The sequence below is a fragment of the Thamnophis elegans genome, chromosome 4 (genome assembly GCF_009769535.1).
Source record: "Thamnophis elegans isolate rThaEle1 chromosome 4, rThaEle1.pri, whole genome shotgun sequence".
Classification (NCBI taxonomy): domain Eukaryota; kingdom Metazoa; phylum Chordata; class Lepidosauria; order Squamata; family Colubridae; genus Thamnophis; species Thamnophis elegans.
Window position 1 is genome coordinate 141,538,923 of NC_045544.1, and position 17,732 is coordinate 141,556,654.

At 43.1% G+C, this 17,732-nt stretch overlaps 2 protein-coding genes across 3 annotated transcripts in view; both read left to right on the plus strand.

Moving 5' to 3' along the window:
- Nucleotides 1-17,732, plus strand: part of LOC116507325 (dehydrogenase/reductase SDR family member 13-like) — a 134,133-nt gene that overhangs the window by 81,118 nt on the left and 35,283 nt on the right. The window contains exon 1 of one of the 2 annotated variants that reach the window (XM_032215381.1): nt 310-393. The exons of the other annotated variant lie outside the window; for it this stretch is intronic. The gene's annotated coding sequence lies outside the window, so the exon portion shown is untranslated. Of the gene's footprint in view, nt 1-309; nt 394-17,732 lie in introns of those variants that run through there. 2 annotated transcript variants of the gene reach the window in all.
- LOC116507326 (dehydrogenase/reductase SDR family member 13-like) lies at nt 833-12,299 on the plus strand. The gene is made up of 4 exons (XM_032215383.1): nt 833-986; nt 8,984-9,102; nt 11,227-11,350; nt 11,965-12,299. Exons 1-4 carry the CDS (start codon nt 848-850, stop codon nt 12,282-12,284), a joined length of 702 nt encoding a protein of 233 aa, XP_032071274.1. The 5' UTR covers nt 833-847; the 3' UTR covers nt 12,285-12,299.

Genomic DNA, 17,732 nt, shown 5'->3' on the forward strand with positions numbered 1-17,732 from the left:
TTCCTTCTTTTCTTGCCTCCTTTCCCACCTCCATCCCTCTCTCGGTCTCCTTCTCCTTCCTCCTTCCTTCCTTCCTTCCTCAGGAGGGGACGAGTGGAGGGCGAAAGGGCGACAGGCTGCGGGTGGCCAAGGACCCCTCGCCTTCGGACCCAGGACGAGAGACCATGAGGAGAGCCCAGGACGAGGGGTGGGCGAGAGGTTGGCAGAGCAACGGGCGGCCGCGGTTGTTCCAGGCAGTGGGTAAAAGTGTGGGTAAAAGGGAAACGGCGGGGGCGCTGGGGGCGGGGGCGGCGCTGCTGCTGGGTCTCTACGCGCTGCTTTACTACAACGTCGGGGCGGCCACCCGGTGTCGGAACGCGGTCAGCCTGCGGGGCAAAACGGTGCTCATCACAGGTCAACTGGACGGCGGAGGGGGGTCTCGGTGGGCATTGCCTCTCTTTCTCTCTTACTTCCATAAAACCCCTTCCCACCTCAGTGGCTCCGCGCAGGAGCAAAAGCGCAGCGCGAAGGTCAAAGGAAAACACACACTCTCTCTCTCTCCCTCCCTCTTTTTCTTTCTTTTTCTTTCTTTCTTTCCTTCCCTCCCTCCCCTCCTCCCTCCCTCCCTCCCTCCCTCTCTTTCTTTCTTTCTTTTTCTTTCTTTCCCTCCCTTCCTCTCTTTCCCTTCCTCCCTCTCTCCCTCCCTCCCTTCTTCCGAGCCCAAGAGCGGAAGAGGGGAGGGCAAAGGGAGGGGCAGCGCTCCTGGTGACCATGTCCCTCCCAGGGATGGGGGAGGCGGGGCGGCAGGGAAGGTTCGTCCGGATAAAAGGGAAGCGGCGGGGGCTGCGGGGCCAGCGAGGATCGGGCCATGGAGGCGGCGGGGGCGCTGGGGGCGGCGGCGGCGGCGCTGCTGCTGGGTCTCTACGCGCTGCTTTACTACAAGTTCGGGACGGCCACCTGGTGTCGGAACGCGGTCAGCCTGCGGGGCAAAACGGTGCTCATCACAGGTCAGCTGGGCAGGAAGAGGGGTTGGGGGCATTGCCTCTCTCATTTTCTTTCTTTCTTTCTTTCTTTCTTTCTTTCTTTCTTTCTTTCTTCCTTTCTTTCTTCCTTTCTTTCTTCCTTTCTTTCTTTCTTCCTTCCTCCCTCCCTGTCCCTCTCTCTCTTCCTTCCATAAGCCCCCCTCCTCCTTTCTCTCCCTCTCTTTTTCTTTCTCTCTCTCTCTCATCCCCCCTTCCATAAGCCCCCCTCCCACCTCAGGGGCTCCGCGCAGATCAAAGTCCCGGAGCAAAAGCGCAGCGCGAAGGTCCCAGGGAGACGCGGCTGGAAAGGCGACCCCAACCCAGGTTTCTCCGCGGAGGTTCTGCCCCATCCCGGTCCAGCTTGAGCCGAAGGCGCTTCAGGCGCAACCGAGAAAGTCCGGCCAGAAAAAGCCCCTCGGGGGACAAAGCGGGTCAGGACTGAGCCAGGAGGCTCCGCAGAGGCCAGCCGTCCCCGGGGCTTCCTCGGACCTCGGCCAGCGAGGGGGGGAGGGAGGGAGGGAGGGAGGGAGGGAGGGAGGGAGGGAGGGAGGGAGGGAGGAAGGAAGGAAGGAAGGAAGGAAGGAAGGAAGGAAGTCTGAGTCTGCCGTCAGCTCTGCTGGCAGCTGGTGGGTCACAACTACCCTGACATCAACTGGGACAAGTGGAAGAGCAAACAGATTCCTAACCAACTTAGCTGAGAACTTCATCACCCAAAAGGTAGAAGAGGCAACTAGAGGAAAAGCTATACTGGACCTTATTCTTGCCAAAAGAGAAGTTGTAGAGGAAATTGAAGTTGCAAGAACTTTAGGGGAGAGCCACATATTAGAATTCAATATAAAACAGGCAGAAGCAACAGAACATAATCAAACCAGCATTTTAGACTTTAAAAGAGGTCATTTTAACAAACTCAGAGAGAGTTTGGAAAGGATTCCATGGATGAAATCTTAAAGGGGAAAACAACTCGAGAAGCATGGGAAACTGGGAAATGATCATAAAAGCCCAGTCCAACACAATACCACAGAACAAGAAAAACAAGAAAAACACCCAGCATGGTTGCACAAAGAACTTGCAGACCAACGGAGGGGGGGGGGGGAGGAAGAACAAGTACAAAAAATGGAAAGAGGGGCACATAACTAAGGCAGAATACCGACAAACAGCCCAATCCTACAAAGCTGAAATTAGGAAAGCTTTGAACGAAGTAAGACTTGCAACAGATGTCAAAAACAATGGGGAAAAAAGTTTCTTTCAACAGGTAAAAAACAAGAAAGAAGACAAAGAAACAATCAGTCCACTAATGGGAGAAGAGAGCAAAGAAATTTTTTTAAATAATTTTTTTATTTTATTTTATCAATTTCATATATACATTCACAATTATATGATCTCATAACTGTTATTAATAATATGTATTTATAACAATTTTTCCCTACTGTTGACAGTATACTTGAAGATTGCTTTCTTACCATCCCATAGATCCATCTTATCTTACAACGGTCCTACTTCTTCTTCCCTCCCTCCCTCTTTCCTTCCCTTGTTTCTTCTCTCCTACTCCCCTTCCTTCCCTCCTTCCTTCCCTCCCTCCTTCCCCTTCCCTCCTTCTCTCCTTCCCTCCTTCCTTCCCTCCTTCCTTCCTTCCCTCCTTTCTTTTCTCCTTCCCTCCTTCCTTTCCCTCTTCCTTTCCTCCTTCCTTCCCCCCTTCCTTCTCTCCTACATTCCCTCCTTCCTTCCCTCCTTCCTTCCCTCCTTCCTTCCCTCCTTCCTTCCCTCCTTCCTTCCCTCCTTTCTTCTCTCCTTCTCTCCTTCCTTCCCTCCTTCCTTCCCTCCTTGGGAGAGCAAAGAAATAACACGCAGTAGAAAGAAATCATAACTGCTTAATTCATACTTTGCATCTGTCTTCACACAAAAAAACCCAACACTTCTTTATTTTATAAAGATTTTTTTTAATTTTTAAACAAACAAACAACAAAAACATAAAACGCATGCAACCTTCTTCCATTTCATATAACATGTCGTTTGGTTACAAGATTTTGTGCGTCCTTTCCATGGTCACCACTTACAATTATATATCAAATGACAAATTGTTCATTAGATAAACATAAGTACATTATTGTTATATGTCAATTTTTCAGCTATAATTATTATTCCTTAATTTTAAACAAAAAATTCTAAATATTGAATCCATACATACAACATCATTTTGCATCAATAGTTCAACTCCAGTTATTATTCCTATCATTTAAACAAAATATTCTATATATTCAAATCATGCATACATCATTCCATTACATCGTTCTACTCTGTTTAACAGAGCTAAACCCTTATAGTTTTGCATATATCATTCTATTATTCTTAAAATATGAAAAGTTCTCCCACTTTTTCCATTACCATGATTTTTTGTCTAACCATTGATAAAAGAAATCCCAAACCTTGTAAAATTGTTCATCTTCTTGTTCTCTAATTTCAAATGTCAGTTTACTCATTTCCGCATATTCCATAATTTTTTGAATAATTTCCACCTGCGTTGGTATTTTTTCATTTTTCCAATTTTTTGCAAATACAATTCTAGCTGCTGTTAGAACATTTACAATCAAATAATTCAAGTCTCTATTATATGTTTCTGGTATAATTCCCAATAAAAAAGTCTCTGGTTTAAAGTCTATATGTTTTTGTGTCATTTTCTCCAACCACGTGTGGATCTTAGTCCAATATCTTTTAGCTTCTATGCACGCCCACCATATATGGCAGTATGAGCCCCGTGTCTGATGACATTTCTGACACTTTTCTAATTTGTTCTTGAACATTCTTGCTATTCTCATCAGGAGTAAATGCCATCTTTAAAACATCTTATACAAATTTTCTTTATATGCTGTTGACATTGTCATTTTATAATTTTGAGACCACGATTTGTGCCACGTCTCTAATTCAATCCCATGCCCAAAATTCCCCCCCCCAAGCTATCATAGTTCCTTTAACTTGTTCTTCTTCTAACTTATCCTCTAGTAATTGTCCATAAAGTTTTTAAATTACTTTTTCATCAGTACCCATAAAAATTTTATCTAACTCAGTCATTTTATCATAAAAACCTTCCTCTTTACAATCCTTGTCGTATCTAGATTGTATTTGCACATATGAAAACCAGTTCATCTTTATATTTTCCTTTTCCAGTTCTTGCATAGATTTAAGTTCACCCTCTGCATCCAATATTTCACCAGATCTAACTGTTTGTTCCTTTTTCTATATTATTGAAATATACTTTTTTATTTTCCATTTTCATAACATATAATCACATGTATGCTATTACGTAGCCAATATCCTATTGTATTAAGTAGTAATTACATCAGTTCCTCTTGTCATCAACGCCCAGAAAGATAAAAACCCATTATTAGCTCTTCTCCTCTCCATACACCTCTTTCTTCTTCCTCTCTCCTACTTCCTATCTTCCCTCCATCATCCTTTCCTACTCTACTTCCCCTTCCTTTCTCCTTCTCCTCTCTCTTCATTCCACTCCTCCTTATCCTCCTCATCTTCCCCCCTTACCCTCTCTCCTATCCCTCTCTTCCTATCTTTCTTCTCTCCTCTGCTTCCCACTCTTCCTCTCTCCTATCCCTCTCTTCTCATCTTTCTTCTCTCCTCTGTTTCCCACTCTTCCTCTCTCCTATCCCTCTCTTGCTATCTTTCTTCTCCCTTCTGTTTCCCACTCTTCTTCTCATTCACTTGGTGTATTTCAGCTTCTGAGCAAACTCCATTCTATGTTGATGGTATTTATGCTTCCATATCAATATACTTCACATATCTTAGTTTTAAAGAAAAAATAAGAGAAGACAGTATACATGTGCAATCATATTACATTAAAATCTAACACCCCTCGTCAAGCCTAATATACATCCCCCCTCCCCCCCCCCCCCCCACCCCCCCCCCCCCCAGCCTTCCCTCCCAGAACCCATACACGGTATAAATCTTTAACAAAAACAGTCTAAAATATATTGGAAAAAAGAATAGAAAATTGATAACATCTTTACATTGAACTTAGCTCCTCCTCGCTAGGCTAACTTTAAACAATTTATATCTTTCCTGATCTTAAGCATAGGCTATCTGGAATTTCTTAGTCCCATATTTAGTTTGTATATAATCGATCCATTTTTTCCAGTCTCGTTTATATCTCTCGTTTGAGTGGTCCTTAAGATATGCAGATATTTTAGCCATCTCGGCTAAATTTGTGACTTTCAATGTCCATTCTTGAATTGTAGGCAAATCTTCCTTCTTCCAGTATTGTGCCACCAACAATCTAGCTGCAGTTATTAAGTGCAAAATCAAATTAATCTCTACAGCTGTACAATCAGTAATTATACCTAACAAAAATAACTGAGGGGTAAACTTTATCCTTGTTTTAAGAGCAAGCTCCATTTTATGTTGATGGTATTTATAGTTCCTTTTCAATATACATATTTGATGTTAAATATATATTCTCCTCCTTTAATAAAACAGAAAAATAGACCAAAAAAGTATACATATATAATCATTGTACTTTTAACACCCCCCCCACACACACACACCTAATTTTGGTCAAGATGTAGACCTGGTTACAATTCCCAGCTATTCTCATCATTATCTTTATATAATTATACATCCTTATGCGCCTCCAATTTGTGATTCTGCCTTTAAGTCTCAATAGTTTCCCATTATAAGTGTATTTCATGTTCCCTCTCCAATTTTTCCATGTCTTGGATTAGATTACTTTTAGCAAGCCTCGCTGTTTAATATTCATTTCAATTCCCTTAATCTATTGCATAGAATAACAAACGGTAAACATCTCGCTTTATTTCATCATCTTAAAAGTTCTATGTATATCCATGTTTCATATATTTTAACCCATGCTTAGTTCTCCTTCTGTTGTCGTTTCCAGTCAATTTGCCACTCAGTTTAATTATCATGTATAAAAGTGAATGGCAAACCTCTGCTTTACAAACTCCCCATGTCAGTTTATTTATCCACATTCCATATATTTCGGCCTTTGCTTAGTTATCTTTCCATTATTACATTCAATAAATTAGCAACTCCATTTTATTGTGAAATTTAGAAATAAAACCCTTATATTAGTTTTATATTCTCCCACATAAAAATTTCTGGTTGTCTGATTTTTTCCTAGTAAGTCTTTTGTCCCACTTCTCTGCTCCTGCCCTTCTCTTTGCTTCGGCACATCCACTCTTCCCAACTTTCCCCAGGTCACCACCAAAAGGATGTTTTTTATTTCTCTTTGTTGGGGCAAAACCTCCCCCTTCAATTTCCCCTATGTCACTAACAGCCTCAACCTCTTTTGTCTGCCTTTTCTTTCCCTCCGTTTCTACTCCTTCATTATCTTGCCCCCCTTCTTCTTTGAATTCTGCTTCTTTGGGTTCAGAATTCTATTTAGGCTTGATTTTATGCATATTTTTATATTATCAAGTAGTTCTTCAAATTTCCAGCTTTCCATGATGTCCAGTTCCAAAGTTAGAATTAGCTATACAGTTATTTCAGAGTTCTGGTCCACCTTAAGTTTGTCCACTTCCATTGCTGTAGGGGAGAACGATGGGAGCCATCTTGGTCTTTTGTTCTTCCAAGATTGCAGTTAGTTATACAAAGTCTTATTTTGAGGCTCGGGTCCACCTTAAGTTTTAGCTACTGTGGGGCCGGATGTGAAACCGGGGCCATCTTAATCTTTTTTCTTTTAGGGAAAAAAAGTCCCGATCTGGCTATCAATATTGTTTATGTTCTCAAAATTTATTCCCCCTTTTCCAGATTTAATTTACAGTTGCGGGTTAGTTAAATTCTCTTACCAGGACTTTTATCTCTCCCGGTCTCCCCGGGGCTTAGCAGTGTGAGGGGGCTTAGCAGTGTGAAGACAGACTTTCAGGCTGCTCCTGATTGTCCATCTAAACCGGATCATCTGGGCGGTTCTTTTTGGACCCAAGCTGTCCTGAAGAGACAGTGAAAGGTAGGGGGAGACCCAGTGGTCCCAGAGACACACGCAAAGTCTCTGGGGACCCAGGAAAAACCCTCTTTGCCAGTGATTTCCGGATTAGCTGTAAGGCTACTGAAACTGCTGATAGCCTTAAATACAAAGTCTTATTTTGAGGCTCTGCTCCACCTTAAGTTTTAGCTACTGTGGGGCTGGAAGTGAAGCCGGAGCCATCTTAACCTTTTTCTTTTAGGGAAAAAAAAGTCCCGATCTGACCATCAGTATTATTTATGTTCTCAAAATTTCTCTCCCTTTTCCAGATTTAATTTACAATTGTGGGTTAGTTAAATTCTCTTACCAGGACTTTTATCTCTCCTGGTCTCCACCTGTTCCAAACTTATTTTGACAAAAAGGCCCGCATCTTGTCAGCCATGAAGGCTGCCACCCCAACTCCTATTCATAGGCAAATCTCTAACCCACGAGAGATCTGTTGCTTCTCTCAGGGTCAGATGAGACGCTGCCCTTCTTCGGCCCCACCTCCAGTGCGGGGGTTCTGATTCAAAAGAATCTTCCGAGATTGTTTGTCAGACAGGGTTCATGTGAGACTCTTAGGAGCCCACATCTCCCACACCTGTCCAGCTGGAGAACTACTTGAGTTTGACATCCCTGTTGTAGACTGACATCATATCATGTCATCATGCAGAGCTAGTAGTGGGAAGTTCCACCACAAAACCGCAGTAGACAAAAGCGCACTCGACGAAAGCGCGTACGTGACGTCATCACAGCGCGACGAAAACTGTGATCGATAAATGTAAAAATAAAGCGAAAACCTTACCCTAACCCCCCCAAACCTTATCCTAAACCTAACCCTAAACCTAACCCTTAACCTAACCCTAAATCTAACCCTAAACCTAACCCTTAACCTAACGCTAAACCTAACGCTAACCCTTAACCTAACGCTAAACGTAACCCTAACGCTCTAAACCTAACCCTAACCCTTAACCTAACCCTAACCCTAACCCTAAACCTAACCCTTACCTTTATGTGAATCGGCTTGCTTTAATTTTATTTTTATTTCAATTTTTAATTTTTTCCGTCGCGCTGTGATGACGTCAAATGCGCGCTTTCGTCGAGCACGCTTTTGTGGACCGCGGTTTTGACGGGTCACGGTAGTGGGAAACCTGTGCCATCTTCTGGTCTGACGGAAGCACTGCATCCCATTTTTTGAAATGCCTTTTGATGGGGGGGGGGGATTGCACACGCACCAAACCGGCTGTAATGCTAGTAGCAATCCACCCTTGTTACAGACCCCTCACATTCTGGACATAAATTGTTTCAACTTCTACTCTCAAAATGAGACACAACTAGACACAAGGACAGTTTTTCCCCCATGCCATCCCTCGGCTAGAACAACTCATTCCCACAACAATGTCAAACTATTTACCATGACTCTATTACTATTATTATTCTCATCCTTCCTATTACCTATTTCCTTTTCTACCTATGACTATAACTTTGTCGCTTGTATCTTTACGATATATATTGTTTTATTTAGTTACCTAGTACGATTTATGTTTTTTGCTTATTTAGTATCCTATGACTATCACCAAGTGTTGTATCTTATGATTCATGATGAATGTATTTATGATGATTATGATCATGATTTATCACTTATATAGCTTTTATGTAACTGAGAGCTTATGCACTGCAGACAAATTCCTTGTGTGTCCAAACACACTTGGCCAATAAAGAATTCTATTCTATTCTATTCTTCATTCCAATATGTTCTGTTCTACTCCATTCTATTCTGGCTTGTGTGGGAATTAATCAGAGTTGGTTTTCTTTTCATCTGTGCCAAAATGATGTACTCAACAAAGTTTTGCATTAAGAGATTGGATCCTCTCGACAGTGCTTGCTTGCTTGGGTTCGTCAGTCGGAACCTTGAACAGCAACACCACAAAAACTACAGGCACACAAATGCAGGTCCAACCCCTGGATCCCCATCAAAGGCTGTGTGAGCTCAGTGAATCCTCTCTCTGACCTTTCGTAGGGGGAAATACAGGGATTGGGAAGGTCACAGCGGTGGATCTGGCCCGGAGAGGCGCCCGTGTCATTCTGGCCTGCCGCGACAAAGCGAGAGGAGAATCGGCTGTGTATGACATCCGACGGGTAAGCAGCTGCCGTGCTTCTCTCCGTTCAAAATCCCAACAGTTCCGAAGAGCCTCAGTCACATTGCAGGCTCTCGGCCATTCCCTACTTGGCCTGTCCTGGTTCTATTCAGGGGGCTTCTAAATTTCTGGGGCAACCGCATTCCTGGAAATGGATCTTGTTGGATCTGGATCAGGCAACTGTCCAAATGAAATCAGAGACACTGACACAAAATTTATAATTATATATAAATAAATATATTTAACATTTATATTTACAACAGACAAAATAATCAGAAAAACAGGAACATCATGAGGTAAACTAAACAGTAAACAGAGCCCACCGAGGAAAAAGGCGGGGGAAAAGGAAAACTCCCCCTTTATACCCAGGCAACCAATCATAGCTTAGATTGCCTCGTGCAGGAGCCAGCACTCTCCAACCAATCAACTACCACAGTACACTCTACTGTTCCAGCTACTCAATTCAATCTCCCAACAGTTCCGATGTAGCCCAGTCGCATTGCGGACTCTCCGCCATTCCCCACTTAAACAGCTTGGCCTTGAATTCTGTCACGCCCTGTCCTGGGTCCGTTCAAGGGGCTCCATATTTTTCAGGGCAGCCGCATTCCTGGAAGTGGTTTTATTATATAAATGAATACGTTTAACATCTAGATCTACAGCAGATAAGATAGTCAGGAACACAGGAACATCATGAGGTAAATCAAACAGCATTCAGAGCCCACAGAAGAAAAAAGCGGGGGGGGGGGGGAAGGGAAACGCCCCCTTTATACCTAGGCGACCAATCATAGCTTAGATTGCCTCAGGCAGGAGCCAGCACTCTCCAACCAATCAACTGCCACTATACACTTTACTGTTACTCAATACAATCTCCCAACAGTTCCGATGAGCCTCAGTCGCATTGCAGGCTCTCGGCCATTCCCTCCTTGGCCTGTCCTGGTTCTATTTAGGGGGTTCCATATTTTTCGGGGCAGCCGCATTCCTGGAAGCGGTTTTGTTGGATCTGGGTCTGGGAACTACGCAGCAATGTCTAAATGAAATCAGAGAGACTGGCACAAAGTTTTATATAAATGAATATATTTAACATCTATATCCATGGGAGACAAGAGAGTCAGCAACACAGGGACATCATGAGGTAAATCAAACAACATTCAGAGCCCACAGAGGAAAAAGGCGGGAAAAAAGGGAAACTCCCCCTTTACACCCACAGCAACCAATCATAGCGCAGATTGCCTCAGGCAGGAGCCCGCACTCTCTACTGTGATTAATCAACTACAATTGTGTGTTCTGGCCCATTGTACACTCTACTGTTCCAGCTACTAAATGTAATATTCCAAGAGTTCCGATGAGCCTCAGTCGCATTGCAGGCTTTCGGCCATTCCCTCCTTGGCCTGTACTGGTTCTATTCAGGGGGCTCCATATTTTTCGGGGCAGCCGCATTCCTGGAAGTATTTTGTAGGATTTTCATTATCCATCTTAATCGCCATTCTTCATTGGTTGCTAAGGAGCCGAGGTGGCGCAGTGGTTAGGGTGCAGTACTGCAGGCCACTTTAGCTGACTGTGTTCTGCAGTTCAGCGGTTCAAATGTCACCGGCTCAAGGTCGACTCAGCCTTCCATCCTTCCGAGGTGGGTGAAATGAGGACCCGGACTGTGGGGGCAAGTTGCTGACTCAATTTGCTAAAAAAATTGTAAACCGCTTAGAGAGGGCTGAAAGCCCTATGAAGCGGTATATAAGCCTAATAAATAAATAAATAAATAAATAAGTAAATCCAGCTCCACCCATTGATTTTGCTCTTGGGATGATCACAAACCCTGGGGATATCACCACCATCATCACAAATGACGCTGGTTGCCAAGGGCCCAAATTTTGATCACATGATCCCTGGAGATGCTGCCATGATCAAAAGTGTGGGAACCGGTCATAAATCACTTTTTTTCATTGGCATTATAATTTTGAGCGATCCCTAAACAAACGGCTATCAGGACTGTCTGTATTGTTTTATTATGCACCACCCAGGGAGATTGACGGGAGGTGAGCAGACCTACGTACAAGGTGAGTAAGTCGGGATCCGCCTTTGAAACCGTACTCGATCCCGAGGCTCAGGATTCCTTCCGCTCCTTTTCCAGGAAAGTGGGAACTCGGAGGTGATCCTGATGATCCTGGATCTGGGCAGCCTGGACTCCGTGCGAGCTTTTGCGCAGACCTTCTTAGAATCGGAGCCCCGTCTGGACATCCTCATCAACAACGCAGGTGGGGGCAGAGCAGACCCTCCCCAGGGTCTCCAGGCAAGGAAGGGGAGAATATTGGGGGGAGGGGTTGCCTGGGATTTCTCTAACCCTGTGAGGTGGGTTGGTCTGAGAAAGAGGGAGGGAGGGAGAGAGAGAGGGAGAAAGATTGGCCCAAAAACATCTAGCCAGCTTTCCTGCCTAAGGTAAGATTCGAACTCATGGTCTCCCATTTTCTAGGCTTAACTACTAGACCTGTGATGGGGAACCTATAGCATGCGTGCCAGAGGTGGCATCCAGAGACCTCTCTGTGGGCACATGGTCCATCGCCAGCTGCAATTCCGGTTTCCGGCTTGTATATGCACACCGGACAGCTGTTCCCCGGGATTCTGGGCTCTGGAGCGTGCGCGCATTTCCAGTTTCAGAACTCAGTGCTGAAGAGATTCACCATCACTACATTAGACCAACCTGAAAGCTTTATGGGTAGTCCTTGACTTGTGACCGTGATGGAGCCTGCCCATTATGGTTGCATGGCATGACGGTTATAAAACAGGTCACTCCTGTGACCCCTGGGATTTCGAGACCTTGGTTGTGGTGATAAGCTGAGGACTACCTATAATCCACTTACTTTTCTGGCAGGAATCCTTAAGGATGGTCAAACGGCTGATGGCTTTGACCAGGCCTTCCAGGTCAACCACTTGGCCCACTTCCTGCTGACCCACCTGCTCCTGGACCGGCTGAAGTGCTGCGCCCCGAGCAGGATCGTAATTCTGACCTCAAATGCCCACAGCTTTGGGGAGATCGATTTTCGGACCATCCACAAGCCGGTGGAGGGAATACTGAAGGCCATATATTCATATGCCAACAGCAAACTAGCCAACATTCTCCATGCAAGAGAGTTGGCCAACCGGCTAGAAGGAACCAACGTCACCTGCTATGCGGTTCATCCAGGTGAGTAAGAGTCTGGCTCCAAGGGGCCCCAGATGGAGCCCCCAGAGGTCTGGTTGAAGCTCTGCCAGGCATTCCTCTCCCACTGGAGCCTCCCTCGACCCCATCTGCAGAGCCCCCTCGGGAGTTTCCTCCATCGATCTCAGCTGGAGAGGGAGACGTCTCCCACCATCCAAAGTCCAGAATTCTAGAATCTTAGTGTGGGATGGGGCCTTAGAGGTCTTCTAGTCCAAGACAGGGATGAGATTTCCCCCAGTCTCTTACTTATCTTCTGCCTTTTTTGCTCCTTCATTCCTCCTCCTTCACCTCCTCCTCTTCCTCCCCTTCTCCAGCTGGTCCCCCCCACTCACCTCCTTCAAGTTGCTGGTCTCCCTTTTCTTCACTCTGGTCTTTCCGCTCTTGAAAAGGGTTCTTCCTCCCCAATTCTGGGCTGGGACGAGGATAAGGGAGGGAAAGAGACAATTCAAAAATAGCATTATTATTATTATTCGCAACAACGGAATTGTATCACAGCGGCCAGTTGTTTCGCCGGATTTGGCATTGGTTACTAGTCGGGCCCCACCCAGGGGCCTAGGACGTTGTAATGTATTTTCGTAATATGAGTGCAGTTCCAAGCAGTGCGGCTTTTTGCATTTGACTGATGATGATTTTGTCAATTTTTAACTGTTTTAAATGTAATTCCAGTGCTTTTGGAATAGCACCCAGTGTGCCGATTACTGTGAGAGTGAGCTTGCATTGAGGATACAAGCATTCTCACAATCCGATGGTCCAAATCACGAATTCTGATTCCTAGGCTGCTTTGGCAATGAGACACACACGCACACTGCAGACTGGGTGAAAATGGCGTCTTCTGGCTAAACCAGAACACTTTTTATTAGGAAAGTTCAAAGAAAACTAGTCAGCAGTTTAATACAAACAAAGGATCTCACAGTATGTTACAAATCACTTCTTGATTACACATTCTGGCAGAAAGGCAGGGAGGAGGGACAAAGGGTACTCTTTGATAAGGGGAAGTTAGGAAGTATAGAATTGTAAATCACATTAGGCATATGGGAGTGACTGATTTGTTACACGAGGCGACAAAAGGATGCAAGGCTAATTCTGTGTGTTTATATCTCAGATAATAGAGGCCTCTCATCTCTGTGTGTATCTGTGTATTGCTATTCACATAGACACTCGAAATGAATTCGGCTTCCTTATCTAAAAGCTTTCCCAGGACTGTTTTTTCCATATGGCTCTTGGCAAATGTTCACTGGGATCCTTTGATCCAGATAGAATTGATCCAGATAGAATATTCTATCCTATCCTATTGATCCCAGCTAATTTCACCCAGCCAATTATGGGGTAATTTCCCACATCTCCTCCTTTTTTATTTTTTAAATGGAAGCAATTGCCATGGTTGTTTCTTTCTCTCAAATCCCCCTTCCATTGGATATCCAGGGATTATTAATTCTGATGTATTGACACTTATTAATAATGCGTGATGCTTCTGGATAGCAGCGTCCGCAATACTTTGCATAGTGGATCTCAATAATGGTATTATGCATGGCAACATAGTTAATCCCAAAAATATCATTCCGATAAAAAATAAACCTTGCTTCCAATTGTTAAAAATACCTCCTAACCAACCATCAGTGTCCAATATGCCTTTCCAAGTTTGTACAGGAACATGTGCAGTTTGTATCATAGTTCGAGTTATTTTTTCTATCACAATTCCAGAATCATCAATTTGTATACAACAATTACTAAGATTAAATTTACCACACACTCCGCCTTCAGCAGCAAGCAAATAGTCTAAGGCTAAACGATTTTGCATAATATAAGTTCTTGACAATACACTTTCTTTAGCAAGCTTAGTTAATGCCAATGCAGTTTCATTTGTAATTATTTCTAATACAGCTTGTAATCTAATAATGCGATTTATCATGTATATCGGCGTTCTATATCCCCACGAACCGTCTTGTGCCCACGTCGCAGGATCATAATATGCAATAATTCTCTCAGGGGGCCACTCATCATCCTTCCAGTTACCTATTTTTATCCCTTTAGAAAGATCTATTGTACGTTTACGTCTTTCAAGAGTATCATATACAGGGACTCCCAATTTTTGTTTTTTCTCTATAGGCATTAGGAAGAATGATGGTTGAATCGCCCCCAAGATGCATGACCCATACCACCCCGCGGGTAACATATTATAGGCAAAATTACCACATATCCAATATAACCCATCAGGTGAATTCCACACAATAGTATCATTTTCAGGGTCTGAAAGTCCTCGTAACTTAGTTACTTCCAGCAATGAGTTTTCAGGTTTGGTCATATTAGTTTGTGAAACCCAAGTGTTATTTTCCCACTCATTAGAACATTTTAAAAATCCCATAGGTTTATTTCTGTGTTTTTGATTATTTTTATTTCTGGTATAACATATGTGACCTATTATATGAGAGGTAACTTGCCAGGTTTCATTGAAGTTGTTATTAAAGGTGAAGTTCCCTTTCCATTGAGCTATTTCAGTATAGTTTGCTTCTTGTACATGCCATGGCCAGCGATCTCCCATAGTGGTTCCTCCACATACAAAACAATTTTTTAACATAAGTTCTGTAGCAACTTCTTGAGCCAAATTAATAAACATATTTTTTGCTTTTGGAGGTGTAGGTAGATCGTTAAGTTTAGCAATCTCCTGCTCATAGCTCCAAAAAAACTTTACAGGTTGATTTGTTAATTTTGTTGCTTCAGTCTTAACAATGATGTATCCATAAGGATCCTTTCCTGCTTTATCTATACCAATACCATAATGATAGTATCGGGTGCCTAAAGTACCTGCTACCTGCGCAGAAAGGCAGAGTGGTGTGCAGTGATGGGATTGACAATTAGTAGTGACTGGAGTAATAGAAAGATCAAAATTGTTAGGTCCATAGCCACTTGTATACCAGTATACACTCGGTTGGGTATAGCCTCCATGTGCTGAGAGTGTTGAGCGAGTGAATAAGTATCTATGATTTTGGATATATGATTGTTCCCACGACTGTCCTCCACAGGTTACCCCTGCGGATCCTGTTCCTTGCCCTATAGCAATTGCTAAACATGTATCAAAACAAACAATGACAGGTGCCATTCCCTTTGAAACATTATGGGCTATGTACCCTGATAATCTTTGTGCTGTAAGAAATTGATGTTTTAAACTAGATCCTCCTTTATAGCCATAAACATAGATGCTACTTGTTATAGGTCCTACCGCTTTTGGTTCATAACATTGTATCCCATTTGGTGTATAGCACTGATTGTATTGTGTATTATTATGTGTGCATGGTGGTATTAAAGTTCCATTGCATTCAGGTTTCATAGTATAATATATTAAGGTCATAGAAATTTTTGTGCCTTGTTTGGTTTTTTGTAAACAGGCTGTGCAAATGTCCTCTTTTATCTCTCTTTTTGTTAGGTGGTGAAAGCTGTCTCCTCCTATCTCTTGTTGATAACTCAATAATGTTAAGAACCACTCACTAACTGGGGGAAATTTTATACTTGCTCTTGAAGTTACTTCTGTTTTTATCATTTTATTAGGTAGCCCTTTTTGGTATTGTATGCATTGATACCAACCTATAGAATTCTCTGTAATTTTTACTTTAATGTGTGATAAACAGCTGTTCTCTTTCGGGTGTGAAATACCTCTCACATTTTGGAATGCCTTTTTGTATTTTGCAGGCAAAAATTGCCATGTAATTAAACACGGTGCTTTTGAATTTTCCAAATAACAAGTTAAGGTAACTTGTGTATTGGCTTCTCCGTATGTATTGTGAGGGTAGATGCATATCCCTTGAGAATTGCAGTTTTCCCCATTGGAGTATGGAATGATTGCTCTTTTTGAGTGGTTGTGTGTGAAAGGAATTTCTTGAATATCCTCCACTATTCCATTCTTATTTTTGCGTTCATATTCACATGCCCCCCATACAATTAAAAGCACAATTCCCATCCCCAACATCATTACCAGAAGATGCAGCAGAAAATGTTTGCAGGACATCGGAAGAGCCCAAAAAACCCAAAATCCCATTTCCTGTCCATGCGACGGTCCTCTGAAATATGGGCATCGGGGCTGACGTACTCTTGGGACATAAGGACGGCCAATGACTTGTTCCGGACGGATTTTCATCTTTAGCACTAGATGTCAAAAGAGGGATCAAGAGATCCTTGGTGATAATGGTTATAAAAAGGATTGTCAATAGCTTGTTGTACTGTTGGTGTGATACGGAGTTCAGTGTGAGAAGGATTGGTATAGGAAAAATATTCCTCAAGATACTGTTCAATTATCACAATGTCACACGGGATTTTGCAGTCAGCTCACAGGAGAAGCAATGGAAACACCAACAGGCTTCGCAGGGAGCAATGTTAGTCGTCTGTGGCTTGAAACAAAAGGGATAGGCTTGCTTCGGGATCCTTTTTATCATCTGTTTTCACTGATTTCTCATGAAACGGTCGTATGCATCTTCCAGGAACCCACAACACTCTGTCCGGGAGTTGCACGGCAGCGTAACCACGTCCCCAGGTAACGAGCTCCACGGGGCCCTTCCACTGAGGGTCTGGCAATTGTCTGTAATAAACAAGAGGGCGGGGAGAAACTACGCTATGCTGAAAATGTCTTTCCCCAGCTGTAGAAGCTATGGGTGAGCCTGTAAGATTTAAAAAATTCTGTGTGTATAAGGCTTTACTCAAACGGTTTTGGATTTCAGGCAGCCCTATCTTAAAGGGGCCTTGCTGCTTATCAAGCATCATTTTTAGTGTTAAATTTGCTCTTTCTACAATTCCTTGTCCTTGGGAATTGTATGGGATGCCAAATTTATGGACAATTTTCCATTGATCACAAAAGGTAGCGAATGCAGCGCTACTGTATGCGGGTCCATTATCTGTTTTAATCTCCATGGGGCTTCCTAAAACTGAAAAAGAGCGCATACAATGGTTGATCACTTGTTTGGTTGTCTCCCCCCGTTGTGGGCTTGCAAAAATAAAACCTAAAAAGGTATCCACTGTGACATGAATATATTTCCAGGGTGCGAAAGAAGGATATTGAGTGATATCCATTTGCCATATCTCACATCGTTTAATTCCTCGGGGGTTAACTCCCATAGGAATTGCGTTACCTTGCCTGCTACAGGTTGAGCACTGCTGGATAATCGCTACAGCCTCAGTTTTTGAAATTCCAAACATCTTCATTAAAGCTTTTGCATTTTGATGAAAATACTCATGGCTTTCCCATGGAGTTGCAAATCCAATAAAACTTTCCCTAGCGGCTTTGTCTGCATAATCATTTCCCTCTGTTAGCATACCAGGAAGTGACTGGTGACTCCTAATATGAGCCACAAAATATTGAAATTTTCTATCCATAATTAATTGTTGTAACTGTAAAAACATATCTAACAATTGCTTATCTAGGGCTGGTGAAAGATAGGCATCAAACAAATTATTAA

What these genes read in the sequence shown, in the direction of transcription:
- LOC116507326 (XM_032215383.1), top strand. Translation starts at nt 848, where the DNA reads ATGGAGGCGGCGGGGGCGCTGGGGGCGGCGGCGGCGGCGCTGCTGCTG. An exon ending in CTGTGTATGACATCCGACGG is followed by an intron (nt 9,103 to 11,226) that starts GTAAGCAGCTGC and finishes CTCCTTTTCCAG; the next exon opens with GAAAGTGGGAACTCGGAGGT. An exon ending in CATCCTCATCAACAACGCAG is followed by an intron (nt 11,351 to 11,964) that starts GTGGGGGCAGAG and finishes CTTTTCTGGCAG; the next exon opens with GAATCCTTAAGGATGGTCAA.